General features: G+C 34.1%; 1 protein-coding gene across 4 annotated transcripts in view; it reads left to right on the forward strand.

Moving 5' to 3' along the window:
* Window positions 1-23,698, forward strand: part of CDH9 (cadherin 9) — a 168,481-nt gene that overhangs the window by 47,828 nt on the left and 96,955 nt on the right. For 3 of the 4 annotated variants that reach the window (XM_053596483.1, XM_053596494.1, XM_053596488.1), the window contains exon 2: window positions 1,954-2,224. In XM_053596483.1, the coding sequence (XP_053452458.1) occupies window positions 2,003-2,224 (222 nt within the window). In that variant the 5' untranslated portion in view covers window positions 1,954-2,002. The remainder of the gene's footprint in view (window positions 1-1,953; window positions 2,225-23,698) is intronic. The other variant, XM_053596480.1, reaches the window with a different exon arrangement.

Below are 23,698 nucleotides of genomic sequence, written 5' to 3' on the forward strand. Positions count from 1 at the left end.
TGACACATATCTCTGTGGCTATGGTGGAAATGACCATGGCTGGTGCTAATGATAATCATGACAGTAACACTAACACGTCGTACTGCCTACTAGCCCTATGCCAGCTGTTGTACACAGACTATATTATGTAAAATATTATTTAAGGCTGTGGATCTGAAACTTCATTCTAACAACTTTTACCTATGTGAACTTTGTCAAGTGACTTAATGTCCGCATGCCTCATTTTTTGGCATAGGTATATGCTATTTTAAAAATAATGTAAGCCATTGTAATATATATATTATTACTTTTTTGATAGAAGTTCAAAATATAGTCAAGAATACTACTTTTTGAGTCAGGTACTAATTTATTTTCTTGTATAGATGGAGTAGTTGAGACCCATGGTGCTGTGGATAAATATCCAAAAGACTCACAGGTAGTAAAGAATAAAGACAATCTGCAACCTTTACACCTTCTCAGCCCCTGGACAACAGCCATAGATATTTGGTCCAGCATTGGGTATCTGGCCAAAGTCCATCCCAGGTTTTTTCAAACTCAAGTTAGAAAACACTATCCATTTGCTTTCTGGAATTGAAGATGTCAAATTTGAATTTATTAGATAGTATCACTCACATATTTTATCAAGTTGAACAGGTGTAGAGCAAGAGAAAAAACAATGAGAGAGAAGACAGAGGCAGACACAGAGACAGAGAAAGAGCTGAGATAGAGACATGATGGTGTGAATGAGAATGTAGAACTCAAGCTCTAATTCTAGTTTTCATAATTAGGTTATGACCCGCTGCTTCTTTGTTCATTTCATTTTTTTCCTTTCCACACTTCATTTAGAATATCTGTGGCTCAGTGAGTAGGGCGCCAGCCCCATATACCGAGGGTGGCGGGTTCAAACCCAGTCCAGGCTGAACTGCAACCAAAAAATGAGGCAGGAGAATCGCGGAAGCCCAAGAGCTGGAGGTTGCTGTGAGTCCTGTGGCATCATGGCACTCTACTGAAGGTGGTAAAGTGAGACTCTGTCTCTACCAAAAAAAAAAAAAAAAAAAAAAAAGAATATGAGAGATGATGGTGGTGATTAAGCAAAAGAAAACAACCTAAAAGTAAGGCAGGCAAAAAAATTCATTGGATTACAAAATAAAAGTAAAACCAACTTGATAACAAAACTAATTTTGAAATACTAAATGAACTGTAGTTTTAAATCAGGAAGAATCAACTTACTATCTCAACAAAAAGACATTGTTTATCCCACAGATAAAATGCTATACTTAATTTTATAATATCAGTTTTGTATACTTGTTTTCATAGTATTTTAGGAAATAGATTTTTTAATGTTTTAATTATTTTTGTTATGAATTATAAAGAATCAACATGCTAAGTATGGTAAGTATTATAAGACACAACTCTAAATATATTTGATACCATTTAATTTTCCTTAAGGCAACATTTAAACCTATTATAAAAGGAGAAAGAGGGGAGAAGAATGAAGAAAAGAAGGAAGAGGCAGAAGACATGAAGTATCTTGTGAAAAGTGGTAGATTACAGAGAGAAGATAGTAATCTTTAAAAGTATAAAATTCTTACATATACCTATGTATTAATGCACATTTTACTTTTATTATTCCTAAGGGATTTTGAATATTTAATGTGGCAACTGACATATTTTTGAGCTTATTTTTTCAAAATATTTAGTTTTCTAAATTAGAGATATATTCACATTTATCTGATCATAATACAGTTATGTTACAATTAGCTGCTAAATTGTTTAGATTACTTGGGTTATGTATGTCACTCTAGATATCTATGTGATAGATGAGTTTTTCGTAATCTACTGATATGAAAAGAATGTAATATAGCATACATGTGTTATTTGTAAAATCGAAATAATATATGGAATAAGTTTTTGAGGTTTAGCAAATGTGCAACATAAGCTAATAGAGCCATTTTTTCTCCCTCTACTCTTCAGGAGAAAGAGACAATAAATTGAATCCTACATCTTGAGGAAGCCACAGAGAATGAGGACTTACCTACTATTATTCATCTGGACTTACATGTTCCATTTGGTTGACACCCTCCCACTACAAGAGAAAGCTAACAGTCATTTGCCAAGCGAAAAGGTAGTGGGTCTGACAAAAGATGGTGGTAAAATTCTACATCGCACCAAGCGAGGCTGGATGTGGAATCAGTTCTTCTTGTTGGAAGAGTACACAGGTACAGACACACAATATGTAGGCAAGGTAAGAAATTTTATTTTATTTTTTTCTTTTCTTTTTTTTATTGTTAAATCATAGCTGTGTACATTAGTGCAATCGCCTGTACCCATTCTAAGATGCACCATAGATGTGGCCCCACCCATTACCCTCCCTCCACCAAAACCTCCCCCCCTTCCCTTTCCTTGGCCTTTTCCCCATAGTGAGAAATTTTATATGAGAAAAATTTATATAAAAATTTTATAAAAGATAAAAGTAATACTTATTTTTTACAACATTGTTCCACATCACTAATAATTATTCGGAAATATTTGGCTGATTAAGACGTTTAGGACACATGATATTGCAATTGCTTTCAATGGGGTAGGGTGAGGATTGTGATGTATCCAGGTACTAAATGTAAATTAATATGTGTAACAAGCATCAAAACAAGACAAATTATACAGGAGCTTGATTCACCATTAATCAGCTACATATGGTACAATTGAATGGGTTTGTATTTAAAACACTTTTCATTTAAATTTAATTGAAAGTCATGGGCAAACAATTGAGCATGTTATATGAGGCAAAGTAAAATTTAATGATTATTTGCTAAAAGAATTGCTGAAATATATTGGTATATATTGATGAATATTTCATCATAATTAAGAATAGTATGCTGTGCATAAGAAATAAAGTACTTCTAGATGGTTCTATTTCTTAATATCAGCCATGTTGAACTACTTCTTGCCTGTAATTCAGACTAGGGTGTTCATAGTAGGAGGAAGAAGAAAAGTCAATGGAAAGATGCCACTTCCTTTAGGAAGATGAAATTCTTATGTCAGCAGAAGTAACACCAGTGGCTGATCGCTAGCAATCAGGAGCAAATGAGTGTGTGGTGTACAAAATGTGTAACTCTCTTCTTGTGCTTAATTGGGAGTAAACCATTTCATTGCTCCCCCCCCCCATATTTTTTAGTGTCTAGAGACTTTCTTCCCTTCCTTTACCTCATCACCTTTCTCTTTCTTTAACAGCAGCATGATCTTGTCAACGTTCATAATTTTCTCTGTGTTTATTCTCTCCACACCAATCTCACTCCTGCTACTCTATACTCACAACGATAGATTTTTTTTCACTGTAATTATCCTCAATTTACACCCTATGCTAGGTACTTTCAAATTCTGAGAATAAAAAAATCTTAAATCCTACCATTGTCCACAGAGGAGACATTGATTTTTCCTGGTTCTTAGCACATGATTACTTCAAGTGACTGTAATTGTCTGACTATTGTCTGATTCATCAGTAACACCACGCAAATAAATTAGAAGAGAGCCAAAACTAAAAGATGGTCAAGTACTCGACAGCATAGAAGTTGTGTCTTTAAATTGAAACCAGAAGCAGATTAGCTCCGTGAGATTGCTGGAGTCCTGACCTAAACTGTGTGGGCACCGATCACACGCAGCCTCCTTTATCAGAAGCCTGTGACATCCTCTTCTTTGGAACTCTCCCTTGTCTGGTTGCATAGGTCCTGCTCATTTTGCCCCATCCAGCTCCTTTGCTGATTCTTTTTCCCCATTATTTCTTTTCAGGTTAATCATGTGGTGTCCTCCAGCATCCCTCATATAACATCATTTTCCCATTATATTTAGTAACTAACTTTTTGAAATTCAAGTTAAGCTGGCAAATGTTTAAGGATGTAACATCTAAGGATGTGCAATTCCCTACGATTCTGCTTCTAAGGTGGTGTACCAAGGACAAATTGGGGTCACAAGGCCTAACAGAAACGATTTTATCTTGGAAGATTCACAGATAGAGAAAAATAGTCACAGATCCAAAAGAACACTCATAATCTTAAGGCCGTAAGTTCTACAAGCATTTCTTTTTAGCTAAAAACAAAAATACTTTTTTGTCCTGTAAGTTGAAAATTCATAGATTAATTTCTAAATGTATCACCATTCTTGCACTGACATTTAAAAATATTTCTTATACTTTAAATCATTTTATAAAATCTTGTTTGTTTTTTTATTTCAGAATATTATGGGGGGTAGAAATGTTTTGATTACATTTTGCTTTTGTACAGTTTGAATCAAAGTTGTACGTGTTCCCCTCACCTGGATATTGATCATCTTCCCTGTTAGGTGTGAACTTACTTCTCCCTTTTCGGCCCCTCTCATTTGCTTGCTTTCTGTTGAGTTTTACTACCAAATGTGTGTATGGGTGTGATACACTATAACATTTCCGGTTTACACTATCCGGAGTTCCGGTTTGATAGTGTGTATATGTGATTGTGATGTTTCTTTTTCTTTACCTGTGAAACTTCACTTAGAAGAATGGTCTCCACTTCCATCCAGGTCTTTGTAAAAGGTACTAGCTCACCATTTTTTATGGTTAAGTAGTACTCCTTGGTATACATATATTACATATTTTAAATTCACTAATCTGTCATAAATCATTGATAAACGTATGTGCACAAGTTTTATTTAATTACTTTTCATAAAATCTTTTTTTTATTTGTCTTATAAAGAGGATATCCATTACCAAGCTAAGGAGTTCAATTCTTTTGTGCCTTCCTATTCTTAGCAAGCAGATCATGAACCCAAAATGGAAAATTCGTTATAATAATCGGATGTTTTGGTAGATGAGTATAATCAGACCAAAACTATCTGAAAACTATCTGCCAAGTATTTTGATGTGCTCCATGTAAAGTAATATGTATATAAAAGTAAAATTGCAACAAAATAAAACACATGAACTACTTTAAAAAAAAAACCACAAAGTTTTCTGTATTTTGTTATCCCCACTTCATTATAGGAGAAAAACGTTGGCAAAAATCTCTGTTTTGTTATAGGACCTTATTTAAGATATGCTATTACCACATCTCTCCCTCAATATAAGAGAGAAATGTTGGCGATATTGGAATTAATATCAAGCAGGTCAAAAATCAGCTTTTTCACCACTTCTCCGCCTGTACTAGGTTATACGTACTCTCTCCTAACCTGCTTTTCTTCGCAGTTGACATCGTTATTAATTTGCATACACAGAGGCTAGACAAACTTTTATCCCTGAACTTGGTCAAACATATAAATTCTGTTAAAGATTTACCTTCTTGAACAACACACTGATTGTCTTTTGATACAATGAAACTTCTTTCCCCTGGATGTACCCAAACCTAGTCTTTAAGCATCCATTGAATTAGCAGTGTCTCTTGTAAAGAAAAGGACTGTCATACTCACTGTGCCCCATGATTGGGATGGAGCAGGGAGCTTCCAATGGGAAGAAATTTCACCGTTTGTTTTTAGTCTTATATAAGCTAAGTATCAGAGAAAACAATGAGAACCATATTCATTTATAGGTGTTATAAACTTTCACTAAGTTGGAAGGACTTAGAATCCTTGCTGGTAAAACCTAAAGTTTGATCTTGATAAAATAAAGAAAATAGTGGCAGCAAAATATATGCACACGGAGACATGCAACTTAAGAGATTTAGCCTTGATTGTGCCATTCAGGAACTAAATAGAACTTAGAATTTGTTTAAGCTTTCCAACCCTCAGATTCTTGTTGTATTAAATTAAATTGCTATCATAATTTATTTAATTCAAAATTTCTGCTATTTCCTAGGATTTTGGAAGGGCCTGCCACTATGAGCAGGGCAAGCCAGTAAAAATTTAATACAAATGTGCTTATGGATTGCACATAGCACAACAAACAAAAAAAAGGCTAGGCTAAAAGCATAAAGTTAGACCTTCACTCTGAACAGCCTGAAATTCCAGGTTGAATTGTTCTTACATACAATCTGTTAAAAGGATATGAACAATCTGTTAAAAGCTCGTGTACAAATTAGTTACGTGAGGAGCACAAATCTGAAATGATGTTTGCTTTTTATTGTCCGGATGGAGGAGAAAAACAAGAAATGATCAAGATTACATTTTTGTAAGGAAATGCTGTAGAATATTTCTCTATACTATTCAGACTTTTTCACTATAGGAGAGAAAAGTTGGCAACATTGGAAGTAAGAGCAAGTTTTTATTTTTCATGATAATGCAATTTGAAGTTTGGTTGGTCACTTTTGATGGAAACTATCAGAGATTTACCAGCTCTGTTTAATGTATAAGGAAAAAATTTTGTTCTTACTAAAGAGGATTGCAAAGTCATAACAATTGCCATCTAGCTTCTCTGTAATTAGAACAGACTTACGTGACTGAATTACTTAGGCAGAATACGAATATGCTCAACAGAAGAATTAAAATAAATTTAGCGACAAGCACAGCAAATGCTCCCACTATTTACTCTGTTACAGAATCATTATACATACTTGATATTTTTACATATTATATCAAGGTTCTTAAGAATTCTGGTATTCATAGATGATATTCAACTAATATATGCATATTATTGTTGAAAATTGAGTAGAATTTAACTATTTGATTTTATCATCTGACTTTTGACCTACATTTATTCCATGAGGAAATACCTGATTTCCAACACAGCTGACATAGCGTTTATTAGTTTTGTAGGAAAAAATATTTTTAATATCAATTTAATTGACCACTACATTTTAATTCAAAGATGGTTGTTTATCATTTACTTTAAAGCAGGGCAAGGGACCATTATACCAATGGACTATCTATGAGTAGTCAAATCAGAAAACGATAAAGTATTTTTATTACAGAGTTAGCCCTGAAGTTTTCATAATTTTAATGCAAAACTTTTGTTATTCTACAGCTGAAATCCTAATCATCTGAGTATAATCATAGAATCTAATGTGGAAGGGGATTTTTAACATTTTATCAAGCTGTCTTCTTAGTTAGAATTGGTTTCAGTGTTACCTAAAACAATGGGAAACTCAGGTACCAGAAGTGACTGTTCATATTTGATTGAGTATTAAAATGTAGGGTGATGTCTTTCACAATTACACACACTGATGTATGCAGTAAATGTTGGTATATCTCTAAAATAAATAGATAAATATATATCTATATATATGGGCTTGGATAGGTAATTTTCTATTAGGCTTTTGGATATGGCAGTTTGATGTGCATGAATTATAGGCAGAAGGGAAATTAGAGCCTGAAATATAGGACCGAATTTACTGGAAGATGTTTGATGATTTTTATAGTAGATTACAGTGTTTTTCAGAATGTAAATAAAATATCTTTATGAAGGTTTTAAAATGTCATTATCATGCATTCATATAGCAGCAGCTTCAGATTTATGACTACATTGTATTCCACAATTCTCTTTATAGGGCTGGTTATTTAAAACTCAGAATATGTGAGAAAACGTTCAGTAATATGCTAGACTTTCAGGACAGTTTATACAGACCTGTTGCACATGGAGTTTTATAGCAACCTACTTTTACAATAAAGCTCCAACTTTTAGTTTTTACTGACAGAACCACACTAACAATACTATACGGCCCCTTCACCGGACCACTGCACTAAACTAGTCTTTTTTAGATTTTTTTTTTTACTTTATGTACTTTTTTTTTTTTTTTAATTCTCAAAAACAGTTTACACAATGCTTCTCAAAGCCTAGCACAAACAGAATCACCCGTGGAAAAATAATCCAAATCTGGCTTGGCACCTGTAGCACAGTGGTTATGGCGCAAGCCACATACACTGAGGCTGGCAAGTTTGAACCTGGCTGGGGCCTGCTAAACAACAATGACAACTGCAACAAAAACAGCTGGACATTGTGGCAGGCACCTGTACTCCCAGCTACTCGGGAGGCTGAGGCAAGAGAATCACTTAAGCCCGTGAGTTTGAGATTGCTGTGAGCTTTGATGCCATGGTACTCTACTGAGGGCAACAAAGTGAGAGTGTGCAAAAAAACCCAAAAACAACAAAAAAATGAAAAAGAAAGAAAGAAAGAAAGAAAGAAAGAAAGAAAGAAAGAAAGAAAGAAAGAAAGAAAGAAAGAAAGAAAGAAAGAGAAAGAAAATCCAAATCTACTTATGTAGAATTCAAAGTTTTCAATATTCTTTCATATTTTAGCCCATGTTCTGTGTGCCCATGATTTTTTAGCCTAAATTCTAGTCAGCGTAGAAACATTTCTTCTTCTAGAACAAACCTGACGTTTTGTACAGCATGTCCGCAGACCTCTTCCCAGGGTGGATCTGATCCCCTTGTCCATATCCCATCTCAATATTATTTATTGACTTTTTTTAGTCTTTATTCTGAGTAATTAATGTCACACAGAATAGAATAAGCAGAGAAAATTTGATAGAAATACATTTCTTTTTCCTAACACGTGATACACCAAAGCCAGCTTTTCTCAAAAGATGTGGTTTGTCTTTGTTTTTCTTCCAATTCCTTTCTTGTATTGCCAACATATTTGAGGGTTCTAATATAACAAAGCCCCTCCAAATTTCCTCCCCTCCCTTAAACATCACATACTTTAGAGTCACTTTCACTCCAATACAATCTCTGTATTTTTAACTGAGATTTTTATAAACCAGTATTAAGAATTAAAGGATAAAACTAAGGGTTTATAACTTCTCCTAGACACACTTGCATTTACAATTTAAGTGAGCTTTATTATTTTGCTGGAATATAAGTGATTGTGAAACCATTTTTATTATTTATTTATTTTATTTATTTATTTTTTCTATTGAGACAGAGTCTCACTATGTCACCCTTAGTAGAGTGCAGTGATGTTACAGCTCACAGCAACCTCAAACTCTTGGGCTTAAGCAATTCTCTTGCCTCAGCCTCCCAAGTAGCTGGGACTACAGGCGTCCACTATAAAGCCCGGCTATTTTTTTGTTGGAGTTGTCATTGTTGTTTAGCAGGCCCGGGCCGGGTTTGAACCCACCAGTCCCAGTGTTTGTGGCTGGCACCCTAACCACTTAACTACAAGTGTGAAAACACTTTTAATGTTAAAAGTATTAGAAAATATTTATTGTTGCTCTAAGTTTTCAACTATAACTCTTCAATTTAAAAAGACTGCTGTATGAACTCTGTTTTTGTATGGCAAGTGAAATAGGGTATACTGTCAAGGGCTTTAATCTGGAACTCACTTTATTCCAGTATTTGCATATAATCTTTTAGTTTTTGTTACTGGATGTTATGTAGTGCACATATATATGTATATATATAATTTTTTTGAAGACAGAAATTTATTTAAACAAATACGTGTGATCTGAACTGGTAACTTGCATATATATAATTTTTAAAGAGTTTATTATTATTGATAACTAAAATGGCAATTATATTTGATGTCAATACCAAACTGCCTTAATTATTGAAATGTTACAGTTTTATTTTCAATCTGATCATGTAAGTTATTGACCATAGTCCTCTGTTTAAAATCACAGTAGTGTTTTTATGACTAGCTTGTGAAATTTCTTCTAGTCTGAGGAACTGTTCAAGATTAAAGGCTAAAATGACATGCTATTTAAGCAAACATTTGATCTTGGATTGAACCCAATAACATTATTGGGACAATTGGCATATATGAAGATACACTGTTATTTAATATTAAATAAAATTATATCATTAAATTTCTTTAACTTTATAATAACACTATGACTTTCTTTAACTTTATAATAACACTATGACTATATTAAACTATTTCTTGTTATCATACTACAGCAGCTGAAACATTCATATAGGGGTATAAACAGAAAAGATGCGTGCAAAAGGGAGAAAACAATTTTAATACATAAATGAAAAAATAGTTATGATGAAATATGTTATGCATATAAACGACGTAAGTCAATAAGAAACATGTAAAGAAAAAAGTATAGAAATGATCAAAAAGACTGAATAGACACTTTTTTTTTTAATTTTTTTATTAAATCATAACTGTATACAATGATATGATTATGGGGCATCATACACTTTAGAACGATGGTACCCAGGTGACCAGTTAGCAGCACTTGCAAACCCACATGAACTTGGTAAGGATTCAGTCTAATTTTGGTTTCCTGGGGCTGAAATCTCCGTCCAGTTCCTCAGCTTTCTTGCCAACCTTTTCTGCTAAGTTGCTTGGAGTTCTGCGGTGTTAAAAGTCTAGACATCGCTATATCCTTAGAGACCTTAAGGACTTGAGGGCTGTACTCTTTGTGGCTCCTCCCTAAGTTTGTGCCTTCCTACTTCTTACCATTCTTTTAGACCCACGCTTTAACCTGTGTCTCCTTAGCATAAAAATACCTCATTTCAGCTTCATTCTTCCCCATAATGGAAAGTACCCTAAAGGGGAAAGCCCAGGGAGGACACAGGCCATGCAAAGCTGAAATCAAGGAACTGCTTTCAGAGTGCCTCCTCCTGCAGTGGGTGTCAGTGTCAGCCAATTTTTGTCTATCCGTTTGCTTGTTGGGGTCAGGCTTTCTTAATTATCTTCAGTAGTTTTATTCATCCGATACAACTACTTTGTAAAAATAAAAACCTGAACACCCAAACAAACGAACAACAAACAAAGCCCTCAATACCGGATTGTTTTTAAGCAGCGAGGCAGAGGGAATATGCAGGTTTCTTGCACCACTAACGTTTGTTACATTGTACAATTTTAATCTTTTTTTTTTTAATTTTTTAAGTCCAAATAAACTCATTTATTTTCACAAAGGTATACTTGTTTTTTCTGGTTCATGTTTCAATACATTAGGTAGAAATTTTAGAGTGCTTTATATCATAGGTGGTAATGGAAGGCATTTCTTTTCTCTGACATGTCACTCTTAAAGGATAAACTTTTTCATCTTTTGAGGAACCGCAGCATTTTAACACACATAATGGCTTACTGCATTCTTCCTGGTAAAGAATTTAGACCTTCAAACACGACAAAGGTTTCCTATTTACTTCTTGTCTTGACTGGCAAGTCAATTTTAGAGTCACGCCCCCTTCCTGTCACAACATCTCAAGTGCCTGTGAGATCAATTATTAGTTTCCCTTGTTACCGGGCAATTCATCAGCACATCAGCAAGAGAGTAAGGACAGATGTCAAGTGCTACTATGCAGCCCGTAATCTTTCGAACTTTCTACCCTGTCTCTTTATTATGTATGTAAGGGATATAGGGCTGAGGGATTGGGGTAATGGGAAATGTTGGCTGAAGGATCCAAACTTTTAGTTGTAGGATGAATTATTTCTAGGTATCAAATATGCAGGATAATACTTATAGTTGATAGTAATACATTTTATACATAAAATTCCTGAAAGAGTAGAACTTTTGTGTTATTACAACAGAAACATAATATAATCACTTAATATCATCTGGGTATATAAAATTTCACATTGTCCATGGGTGGTGGCTCATACCTGTCATCCTAGTATTTTGGGGGGCTGAGGCAGGATGGTCCCTTGAAGCCAGGAGTTAGAGACCACCCTTAGTAACATAGAGACCTTTGTCTCTACAAAATATTATTTTTAAAGGCTTGGTGTAGACACATGAGCCAGTACTCTTAATTATTTAGAAGGCTGAGTTAGGAGGATCTCTTGAGGCAGGAATTAGAGACCAACTTGGGCAACCTAGGGAGACCTTGTCTCTACAAAAAATATTTTTTTTAATTGAAAAGGCTTAGTGTGGTGGCGTGTGCCTGTAATCTCACTGCTCAGGAGGCTAAAGCAGGAGGATCCCTTGAATACATGAGTTTGAGGTTACACTGTGGTCCACACTGTGAAACTTATATATACCCATTTTAAATTTGTCATTTATAAACCTTAACAAATTTGGGAAAAGTAAAATAAGGTAACACTCACTCATCACCATTTTGTTTGCTGTGTTTTATAAATGATACTCCCACTCTATTCATTCAGATCAGTATATTCTTGAAAATATAGATTCCCTCACCCCCATTAAGTTCAGTATGTGACATGTATTAGCACTCAATTCAATATTGATTTCCATCCCGCCTCACAGCACAGAACTGTGAGGTTGTTTATCACAGTTATAATCAGGGCACTGATTAAGTGCCAGAGATCAGATCTAAGCACAAACAGGCAGATATCTTCCCAAACTATTTAACTGCCTTGCTGGGATGCTACAAACAGAAAAATAACAAATGCCTATCATATCTATGTACTTACCTATCTTCATTAGTACAAAATCATTATTTTATTCACTAAAAGATGGGCTTTTCTTAACATGGATATATATTTTTAACAAACGGAGCAGAGAGGGAAATTCACTTGTAAATATGTTGTGTAAGATACTTAGTTAAAAATGATCCATAGTAAGCAATCCAAATATTAATACCAACAGGGTTTTTGGTTTTCCAATACATTTTGAAATATAAAAGTGCATTGAAAACACTGTTTTGAACCCTTAAATCTGCTCATCACATTAAAACAAACAAAAAAAAGAGGTAATAACACATAAAGAAAATAAATGTATTCAAAGAATATTCATTAGCACATGCTCCGTAAGATGTATTAGGGGAGACTGACAGACTCTCAAATCAGGGAAATTTCTTCTTGTTGGAATCACTTAAAAAGATTTAGTCATTGGAGAATTCAAAGTTGAGGAATATTTTTCCATAATTATCTGTTTGTGATAACCATACATTTAGTCTCAACTGTACATCAGTTAGTTATATAGTTATGGTTCGCACTGCTAATCTTTGAGGAACATCTTTTGTAAATGAATACAAAATAAAAAGGATACAAAAAAAGGGAATTGCCAGCTAATGTGAAAAGAAAATGATCTATTCAGATAATCATACCTAGCAGGGCCTTCCACCAGCTAAATAGATCGTTATTGCTTACGATTTAGAATTTCTTAAACCATTAACTATATTAATTAATTCATAATAGAAACCTAATAAAGAGAGAACATTCAATATCAATTTTTAAGCCCCCGTAATCAATTTTAAAGATTCACTGACTCCCAGTGATTAGGCATTCATTCTAAATCGGACAGAATCTGAGTTTATGATTCCCTTTCTACAGTGACCAATCCCAGGATAGGGCTTGTCATTCTCACCCCTGAGCTTTTTCCTCTCACCTGCAACTTTCAACTAAAGCACAGAACCAAACTATGTTTTTCAGTGTTTGGCCATATGTTTCAAGTCCTGATAAGAATTATTTTAGTATTTTGCCTCACATGGCCCTTAAAATGTATCCAAACACAAATTTGAGCTGTGCTGATCCAGTTACATGTGGATTTTTTTCAACCAAGCACAGGTAGAAAAAACAATGTTCTTGGGGGGCAAAATGCATGCACATAGGAAGTGCCTGTTCAAACAGGTGGGTTCCACAAGGGTTACTACAGGACCTGAGTAGGTGTGGATTTTGGTATGTGCAGAAAATCCTGGAGCCGGTCCCCACATGTATCAAAGGCTCAATGCCTGTGTACGGAAAGAAGAGTCCAGGAAAACAAATTTATGAATTTATTATTTATGTATCCTCTTTTCCCTTTTCCGCAATTGATCTGGTTCTATTGATTTATCTACCAAACTTCTAAGTACGGTTCTATGTCTGAAGCTGCCATGAGCAGCCAATTTCTCAGCGTCCCCAGTGAGCTTTCTTATACAAGGTTCGTAATTGGTACCATTAACTCTGATTTCTTCTTTCCTTTTCAAATTAGCTTCTTATACTCTTTCCAGAGTATTTTTTTTCTAAGTTGTGTATCACAATCCCCTTCAAACATTTTACTTGTTCTTGCTTAGGTACAATGCTCCAATATGTTAAAATTGGCACTAAAAACAAAAAAAACTTTAACAATCATAGCATAATGACATCATATTTAATTTATCATTTAATCATTACACTGTGAAAGTTTATTTGTATCTTCCATTTTATTCTATTTAGATTTAAACGGTCTTCATTTGATGTCACTTTTTATGAGCCATTTTCCCAACTTGCCAGGGAGTAGTTGCTGTTTTTGCTATGCTTCGTTACTATATATTTTATAGTGTTTTTATATGTTTATCACACAGCTATGTATGTGTTTATGCGTGTGTGTGTGTCTTTAAGTGCCCTTGTATGCAGGCTGTGAAAAGAAATAAAGTTCAATCCCTTTACATTTCCAGGCTCTTAACACAGGGCAGGCTGTGTTCACACATGTACACCCATATTTGTTAGGGCAATAGGAACAAATTTCATTGTAAAGTGATTGAACTTCACAAGCAAATATCCTAAAGCAAATTTTATAGTCAAAGTACATTCCAGCTATAAAGTTGATTTTACAACACATTTTTTACATGCATGTTTAATTATTTATACTCTCTTCTTTTTGATGGTAGTTCGTAAATTTAATGTATTGTACATTGAGAGTGTAGTGGATAACATCACATACAGCAGGTCCTACTGAGCTGGTATTTCTAAAAGTTAGAATGAAATAGTGAGAGCGAAAATACATTACTGTTGTAAAATTGCCTGTTGAAAATTATGCATTTGAGGCTACAACCTTAGTTTGTATTCTATGAGATATAATATGACCATTGAATGAATCCTAATTTTCTCTCACGGCATTTCACTCCTGGTAATGTGTGTTTTATCTGAACCGTTTTCATGGTGAATAACGCTGAAATCATAAAGTCCACATTCTCTTTTTGAATTTCTGGTCAAGGCTAGAAATAGAGGTTCCCTTTTTAGCTTTGCATAAAGCTGAAAAGAAGCAGAGTTTGCATTTATGTCAAAAGGAACTTTCATAGGACAAAAGGTAGCTGAAATGTGTGAATTGTGATAAGAATGACCTCTTCTATGTCAGAGGCATTTCGAATGTCATTACTGCTAACATTTCTTTTTACCTCCATGGATCAGAGAAATTAGAGAAAATAAAGTGTATGTTGGTATTCAGTTTGAATCATATTTGAACATCTCAAGACTATTCTTACTGTATTTATATTAGACATTTGAATCACTATAGGACTTGCAAGATTTATGAGAAAAATCACCTTCTTTATTTATACAGGAAAAGATCAATTTTGCAAAATTATTTTTTTAAAAAAAATGAATGAAATACAGTGTGATGTAAATCTATGGAAAGAATTCAGCGAAGGCAGAGAAATGACAATTGTGATTACTATTGCATAAATTTCAGGAAGCACACAATTATTTTATCACACTTCTTTGAAGTTGTAGCAACAACCTAGTAATTTTCTATGCTCATCTAAGGCTAACAATCTTGGTGAGTGTGATGTACCCTGAACAATGCAGCTTGATCATGAGTTTCTAAACAACACTATATTGAAATGAATATTGGAGTGAAATTTGGAAATGGAACCACATATATCATCTATATGTTCATACACCGATACAGTGAGGTTGTTTATACTTCGCAGGTTAGGTTAATTGTCAGAAAAAAAACTATACTACACCTATTCAAATGATTCTTCACTACAAAATAATGTACTTCATGGCTATTTCTTCACATAGCTACTTCAAAAAAAAATTGTCCAGAAAAACTTTAAGATCAATAACTACAATTTAAACTATATAAAGATAAAAGGAATGAATATTTAATGTGGTGACTTTTTCCTAAAAAGGAAAAAAAACCTCAGATACATATCAAATATTATAATTCAAAATTTTACATATTTTAAAGTAGTTGAACTTTATCATACTTATCAATGTCCCGTCTATACTTTTAACTTTATTATAACTTTCAACTTCATTCTAACTTAAACATTCGAAAAGCGTCATTAGAAATTTTCAAGACTTTAAAATTGGTTTTCTCATTAGGAAATAGTGAGAATAAAATGATTACCAATTTAATTTTCAAGCAACCAATCACTAGAGACAAGGAAAATAAAAATCTCAGATTCTTGATCTCGATTAGCAATACAACAAGAAAAAGAGAGTCCATAGAAATAGTGAACAAAGATATCATGCAAAGAAGATTATGAAATTTTTAAGGGTCCGTACAAGTTCAAATAAGCATACAACTATGGGTTGGTGACCTGTTAGTGCTAAGCAATTCTCTAGAACATCTCAGTTTCACAAAGAATGTTTTCAAGAATCAGAGTCACATGGCATTGAAAGCAGGAGTATATTTACGAATGTAGAAAAAAGCTAATTCTTTTCAAAACCTCCTTAAATGGACTTTGGGTAATTCCATGCTTTAATTGATCATGAAGATTTTTGGAAAAAATGAACTGATCATCATCTTTTTCTTGCCAATTAACACGAACCCGTTTTTGTTCTCTTGGTGTCTTAACTCTTTCTTTACCTATTGCTTTTTTTTTTTTTTTTTTTTTTTTTTTTTGTGGTTTTTGGCCGGGGCTGGGTTTGAACCCGCCACTTCCGGCATATGGGACTGGCACCCTACTCCTTGAGACACAGGCGCCACCCTACCTATTGCTTTTATAGTAAGGAAAACTACTAACACGTCTGTGCACTTGGCGTGTCATTATAACCTATGCAGATGTGGTCCCATCTGCTTTGAGTTCTAGAAACTTCTGCGGCCAAGGGTTAAACCCCCAATCATACTGAAATGTTTACTATCTTAAGATACTACCATGATTCTTAAGGTTTCATAAATGGTTTGTTTATTTTCAGTATTACGAGCAATCTCCCTCTATTTGATTGTTGTCCATTTAATACACGACCTATTCATTCTTTCAAAATTTACTTCATGCATTCTCAAAGATGACAGACAACTTACCCTGAAATCTCTCCCGGGTTTCCTCTCCTCCCTGAATGTATTTCTATATTTATGTGAGTAATGCCCTTTATTATATATTTTCTTTGGATGTTTGGCATCTCACTAAGATGTGTATTGAATAAAATTAATTTTTGTGTTATCTTTGCCAATACAATGTGTTACAGAGTTGCTAGCATACACTAGGATCTATAATTTTTATTAAATGAACAGGCAAAAGGAAGATTATAAGAAATAAAAAAAAATAAAGGTTTACTGGGGGGAGTGTAATTTAAAGTAGAATAGTGTGAGTACCTCTCACTGCTTCTTACCACCAGCATGTAAGTGCGTTTGGCAGGTGTTTTCATTTGTGTGGTTCACTGCTATATTCCCAGGGCCCAGGAAAGTAACTAGGATGCATTTTGATACTTAGTACATAAATACATACATAAATATTCTTTCTGATGAATGCATAATTAGAGTAATTAAATACATTTTTAGTGGTATTAATTTAAAATCACTTAAAATTTGCCCAGGTATAATTTTCATTTCCAGAAGGGTAGTCTGGGCAGAAGTCCAACAGATGCCTGGTCTTAAAACTCATAAGCAGACTAAGTGTTAGGGACTGAGATAAATATGGTCTTCGGGGTGGGCTGGTGTTTCATGCCTGCATTACTAGCACTCTGGGAGGCCAAGGCAGGGGTTCCCTTGAGCTCAGGAGCTGGGAGAACAGCACAAGCAAGAGGGAGACCACATCTCTACTAAAAGTAGAAAAAAGGTGAGCGTTGTCAGAGGCCAGTGTCTCAGCTACTCTGGAGGCTGAGGCAAAAGGAACTCTTGAACCCAAGAGCTTGAGGTTGCTGTGATGACGCCATGGCACTCTACCCAGGGCAACAAAGTGAAACTCTATCTCTAAATAAATAAATAAATAAGGTCTTTGATGATACTTGTGGAAATTAAATTATCAGAGCAACAAGTTTAGGGTAAGAAGAGACGAGGAAAGAATACAGAGCATAAGATGAGAGAGGAACCCAGAGAGAAAAGGGAACTCAACAGCGGAGGACTAAAGGGCTGAACAGTGAGGGACAGATAGGTTTGGCCGAGAGAAATCCTGAATTTATTAATTCTGAAACAACATTTTACTGTCACTATAGGAAACAAATCATGAAGAAATCTCTAGGAAGTGTTAGAAGAAATATTGAAGGAATCTAGAAGAGACTCTCAATTTCTTGTAGGGATAAAGAAAAGGAAAAATAAGTGGTAGTTTTTTATCAAAGTAATGAAAATAAAACACTTTATTCTTTGGATAAACAATTTCAAGAAATTGGGTGATGTGCATTAGGAAGAATGACCTGAATATGGGTCACATTTTAGATTGCTCCTAGGAAACCAGATGTTGAGGCAGAGAAAGATTTATTAATGTCCTCCTAAAAGAAGAACCATGAGGTGGGTAGGGATTCAACATAAAACAGAGAAAGTGAACTGTGAGAATTCAAGGCAGGGGAGCTTTGGGCTAGAATCACTCCACACAGGTCCCACAGCTGAGCCAAGGAGCCAAGGCCTTTACATTTAAAATCCATCAGCCACTGCCCAGAGGAGGAGTGGGACTTTGGGTGAGATGAGTGCTTTTGTCTTCTCTGAAGAAAGCCACACTAGTGAGCTGGGGAAATGCGTACTACATTCTGAAAGGAAGTTCAGGTTGATTAAAAAATATAGGCTTACAGCAGCAGCATCAATCTCTATTGTGAAAAACAGCATAAGATATAAGCCCACCAAAAAGATTTATGCAGTTCTTCAATGTTCTAAATGCTTCTGATATTAAGCGTCTGCTTTATTTTCTATTGTCACTGAATTCATTTAAATTGTTTGATTTTGTTGTTGTCTGTGTTCTGTCATTGCAATGTTTGCAAATCAGTTTTACGCAGAACTTGGGAAGGAAATGAACCAAATTAATCTAGTACTCTTGTTCTTGCTGTTATTTCATTTTCCACCTTTCCCAGGAAAAGCCCAGAACTGTTCAAAGAAATGGGCTAAAATAATTAATGTAATTTCCAGGGATCCATTATTATTCTTATTCATGAAGCTCATAAATGCACCACGACCCGTTAAAGGGAGACATTTTCTCTTAAGGATAGAACAGAAAATTATTTTACAGATTTGACCTATTTAAAAGTTAGTATTAGTGATAACTGAATGTTTTGTTTAAGAGAGATTTCATGTTTTGATAGAAGAGTGTACAATTATCTGTCAAAAGGGAATATCACAGGTAAAGAATTTTCTGAAAGTCTTTCAATTGATGAATCTCTTCAGAGCCTGTCCCTGTAAAGCATTAAGAATAAAAGTTAGTAGTTAGAAGTTTTTACCAAAGGCATTGTGTTTGGAATTTTGTCCTAATAATTTTTTACGAAAATTGCTTTGCTTTATGTTAAAGTAATTAAAGTTTTAATTGCTTTTATTTTAAAGTTGCCTTAATATAAAGTAATACAGAAGAGCATATAGATTTATGAAAACAAAATTCTTTCATTCAATAAAAAGATTTTTAATTTTTCTGGAAAAAAAGATAGATGGCCTGAGAAAATAACATAGGATATAGTTTTTTCTATTTTATACTTTTGATAGCAAGGTGATTTTGACTGAGAAAGAACACATCATAAATCCGTGGACTAAATATTCTTAGCATGTAGAAACAAATGTTTCCTTGTAATGCTCTTAGAAATCCATATTTAGTGAAAATTTAGTTGAAAAATATTTCTATTTTCCCACATTCTATAATGTACACGTTAATTATCATAGAGACTTGCTTTATATTAAATACAAGTTTGTGATAATAAGAGTCTTTTCTTGAACAAACCAGTAAGGTATTAAATAATAAGATAGTTTTATCGGAGCTTACGAAAATTCCCTTAATAATTTATGGATTACATTTAGCATGAACGCTCCTATTTGATTTTTTATTTTATGAAAGATGGTGTTAATTCTGCCAGGGAATTTGCATATAATTTGGTAAAAGCTCTTCAGGTTAGTGAGAAAGAGTGATAATCTTTGCTAAGATAACAGTTGTATTTATTCAGAAAGATTTTTCAAACTCCAAATCAGTGTTGCTTATATTCCTCTTTAAGTTTTCATTAAAGATATATTTTCCACTTCCTTATTTTGTGATTCAAGTATCATTCATCATGTTTCCTAATCTGAGAGTCACTGCACAATGTCCATTGCATCGTTGTATCATTTTTCAAAGAATGACAAAGACATTATTGGCAATGTGCACTAATGTTCATAGGATAAGAGACAAAGAACAATTTTCATTTGTACTCGTTATTTTAGAAAAAAAATTGAGATAATAAAGTAAAAACTCCCCAGTTTTTCTATATCAGACGCTTTGGGGAGAAAGTTAATGGTGGCTATTTATTCATTTATTTATTTGGAGCTGACTTTACAACTTTTTAATAAGTTAGAAAGAAGTGTTCTGGCTGTGCTAAAACATCCACAGTGAGCAGCTGCTATCATCATAGACCAGGAAAGGCAGTATTTGGAATTTAATGCTTTTATGCTTAGCCTTATTTTCACTGTACGTTTTGAAAGTCTAAGGCATAGTTGACTCATCCAGATTCAACTTTGAACTAGCTGAGGAGAGCACCTTCCAGGGTCAAAAACTTTATCTAAGAACTGTACATTATTTTACTATGATTCTCCAAGAAGTGTACATGATTTTACTATGATTCTTTCCTATAGTTCTTTTACATTTTCCTCTAGGCAAACCAAGCTCTTTTCCTAAAAAGATTAAGGTCTAAATGCTCTAGATTGAGGGGGTATTATTACCAGTAGTTGTAAGTGACCAGAACAAGGGTGATTTAGTAGTTCCAATCAATTACAGCCAAGTATTTTTCTGCATCTTCGTAATTGTTTTGAAAATAATAGTAGTCTGTTTCTTTCTTTTAGCTTCTCATGAAATCATTGTGTCACTTAACATGTTCTAAGAGAATAAAATTTTCTGCATGAAAATACATGGACTTGGGTGTCAGTAAGGTTCTTTTTAGAAAGAAATCATTAGGAAAAAACTTAGATAAGTTAGCTTGACTTACATCTTGAGGAGATAACCAGGCTCTAAATAAACAAAATGCAGTTAAAATGAGAAAGGTATTTTTATTCTGTGGGAGGGCAGCACAACTGAAGATGATCGCATTAATGTACACAGCTATGATTTAATATTAATTAAAAAAAAGAAAAAAAAAACAGTGGCTCAGTGGGTAGAGCTCTGGCCTCATATGCCAAGGGTGGCGGGTTAGAGCCCAACCCCAGTCAAACTGTAACAAAAAATAGCCAGATGTTGTGGTAGATGCCTGTACTTGGGACACTGAGGCAACAGAATCACCTAAGCCCAGGAGTTGGAGGTTGCTGTGAGCTTTGATGCCTAAGCACTCTATTGAGGGCAATAAAGTGAGACTCTGTCAAAGAAAGAGAGAGAGAGAGAGAATGGAAAGAAAGGAAGGAAGGAAGGAAGGAAGGAAGGAAGGAAGGAAGGAAGGAAGGAAGGAAGGAAGGAAGGAAGGAAGGAAGAAAGGAAGGAAGAAAACTACTGGTGAAAAAAGGCTATCCTTTTTGTGGTGAAGGGTCAGTGATAATAAGAAAACCCATGTGTGGGCAGCACCTGTGGCTCAGTGGATAGGGCGCCGGCCCCATATACTCAGGATGACGGGTTCGAACCTGACCCCAGCTAGGTAAAACAGCAGTGGCAACTGCAACAAAAAATAGCTGCCATTGTGGCGGGTGCCTGTAGTCCCAGCTTCTTGAGAGGCTGAGACACGAGAATCACTTAAGCCCAAGAGTTAGAGGTTGCTGTGAGCTGTGACAGTGCAGTACTCTATTGAGGGCAACATAGTAAAACTCCGTCTAAAAAAAAAAAGGAAAACCTACCTGTTTGGTACCAAACAGACTTCAAGATAATGATAGAAGTTTATGTCTAGTTGTCAAAGTGACCCCATGTTAGGGCTTTCATTTTATAAATATAATCTCACAAAATATAATAAAAATGTATATGGATTTGATAGTAGGTAGGTAGGTTGGTTTGTTGATTCTTTTCAATGACAATTATGTGGATTTTTTCTTTAAAATATTGTAATATCTGGAATGACCTGGAAAATAAGCAGGAGAAGAGGAATAAAAGTGGTGGATCATAGGCATCCTGAATGATTGTTTAGCTAATGGAGAGGGATTTGCAATTAAATAAGACATTAAAAAGGTTATACTGTTCTATGTAGTGGTTTAAGAAGTAAAAAGATACCAGCTGACACTCAATTTGTAATTGGAGCTATAGTATATTTTTTAAAAATCAATAACATTGAGGGGTGGTTGGGAAGATGTTGGTCAAAGAATACAAATTTCAGTTAGATAGGGAATAAGTTTAAGAGATCTGTTACACAATATATTGACTGTAGTTGATATAACAATATGTTGTATACTTAAAAATTGCCAGGAAAGTAGATTTTAAGTGCTCTCACCACAAAAAATTATATGAAATAATACATTTGCTAATTGGATTGGTTTTGAGATTACACAAAGTATTCATATATCAAAATTGCATGTTGTATGCCATAAATATATACAATTTTATACATTAATTAAAAATAAATAAGTAAATTAAATTAATCGCTGCAAATTAATGTTGATCAGTATTGGTCAGAGGAGTTGGCAATTGACTTTCAAAGAAGGAAAAGTAAGAGTAGGAGGCAAGGAAGAAAACTACCCTCTATCAGTTGAAATCACGTTATCTTAGCAAAACGTACTCATCTGGCGGTCAAATGCACATTCATTCACCTTTCTGGGGTTTTTTTTTACATTTTTCAGCAATTGTTCAGTAGTTTTCTAAAGTAATTTGTGTTTTAAATTATTATTACTACTAATAAAATACATTTGCACATGGAAATAAAAACCTAAGGCTGCCCAGATTTTCAAAATTTGGAGAGTGTTACTTGTATACTGAAAACTTTTATATAACTTATTTTTATAATGAATTATTTCATATGTTTGTATGGGATTCTGAAACAGAAAAGCACACCAAATAATATTTACAATTTTTATTAGAATAACTGATTGTTTTTGCTTTCTGACAAAAAGGTACAAAGGCTATCATCAGTGTGGGAAAGCCTCTAGCATATTAATAACTGGAAAGGTTAATATAATGTCTAATGTCAGTTGCTGTTTTAGAAATGGTGTAGGGAAGGTAGACATTTTATGCACATTTATGAAGTGTCTTAATTTTATTGTCATATAATTTGCACTTTTTCAGAATATGAAATTCAAGTTTCAAATAATTTGTCCTTAGAATGTGAACAATATGATCACTCCTGTATCTTTTATTGTCCAAAATCATTGATGAGAAGTCTACTGTTCAGATTTTGCACATTTCTGGGCAGGTGATTTTCTTATTTTTCTCCCTTGAAATATTTAGGAAGTCTTTTCTTTTTGTAGTATTGGGAAATTTTACAAAAAGAGAAGATAAATAAAATAAAATGAGAGAGGATAAAAGAGTTGTGTTTCATAACTATCTTTGGTGTTTGACTAACATAAAATTAACTATTTTGAAATGTACAATTTAGTAGAATTTAGTACATTTCCAATGTTAAATAGTTCCAAAATGTTTTCATCATTTAAAAACCAAAACTTCCTTACACGTATTAAGTAGTCACTCCTTAATCCTCTTTGCTCTCAGCCCTGGGCAGTCATTAATCTGTTTTCTGTCATGATGTTGCGCTTACTCTGAATATTTCATATTAAAAGTATCATACATGTAGTGACTTACAAGCAAAATCATACATTTTGTTTTAAGATTCTTTCAATTAGCAAAATGTTTCTGAGGTTCATCCACACAGTATCATGCTGTGTGGAATGCTGCTGATAATTTGATTTTAGAAAAATTAGGCTCATCATTCCTAAAGAACTGTGAACTACTCCATTTGTGTTGCTTTGGGACACTCTGGTTTTAGTAGTTGTTGCTGCAACAATAGGAA

This window comes from Nycticebus coucang, chromosome 1 (assembly GCF_027406575.1).
Source record: "Nycticebus coucang isolate mNycCou1 chromosome 1, mNycCou1.pri, whole genome shotgun sequence".
Classification (NCBI taxonomy): Eukaryota; Metazoa; Chordata; class Mammalia; order Primates; family Lorisidae; genus Nycticebus; species Nycticebus coucang.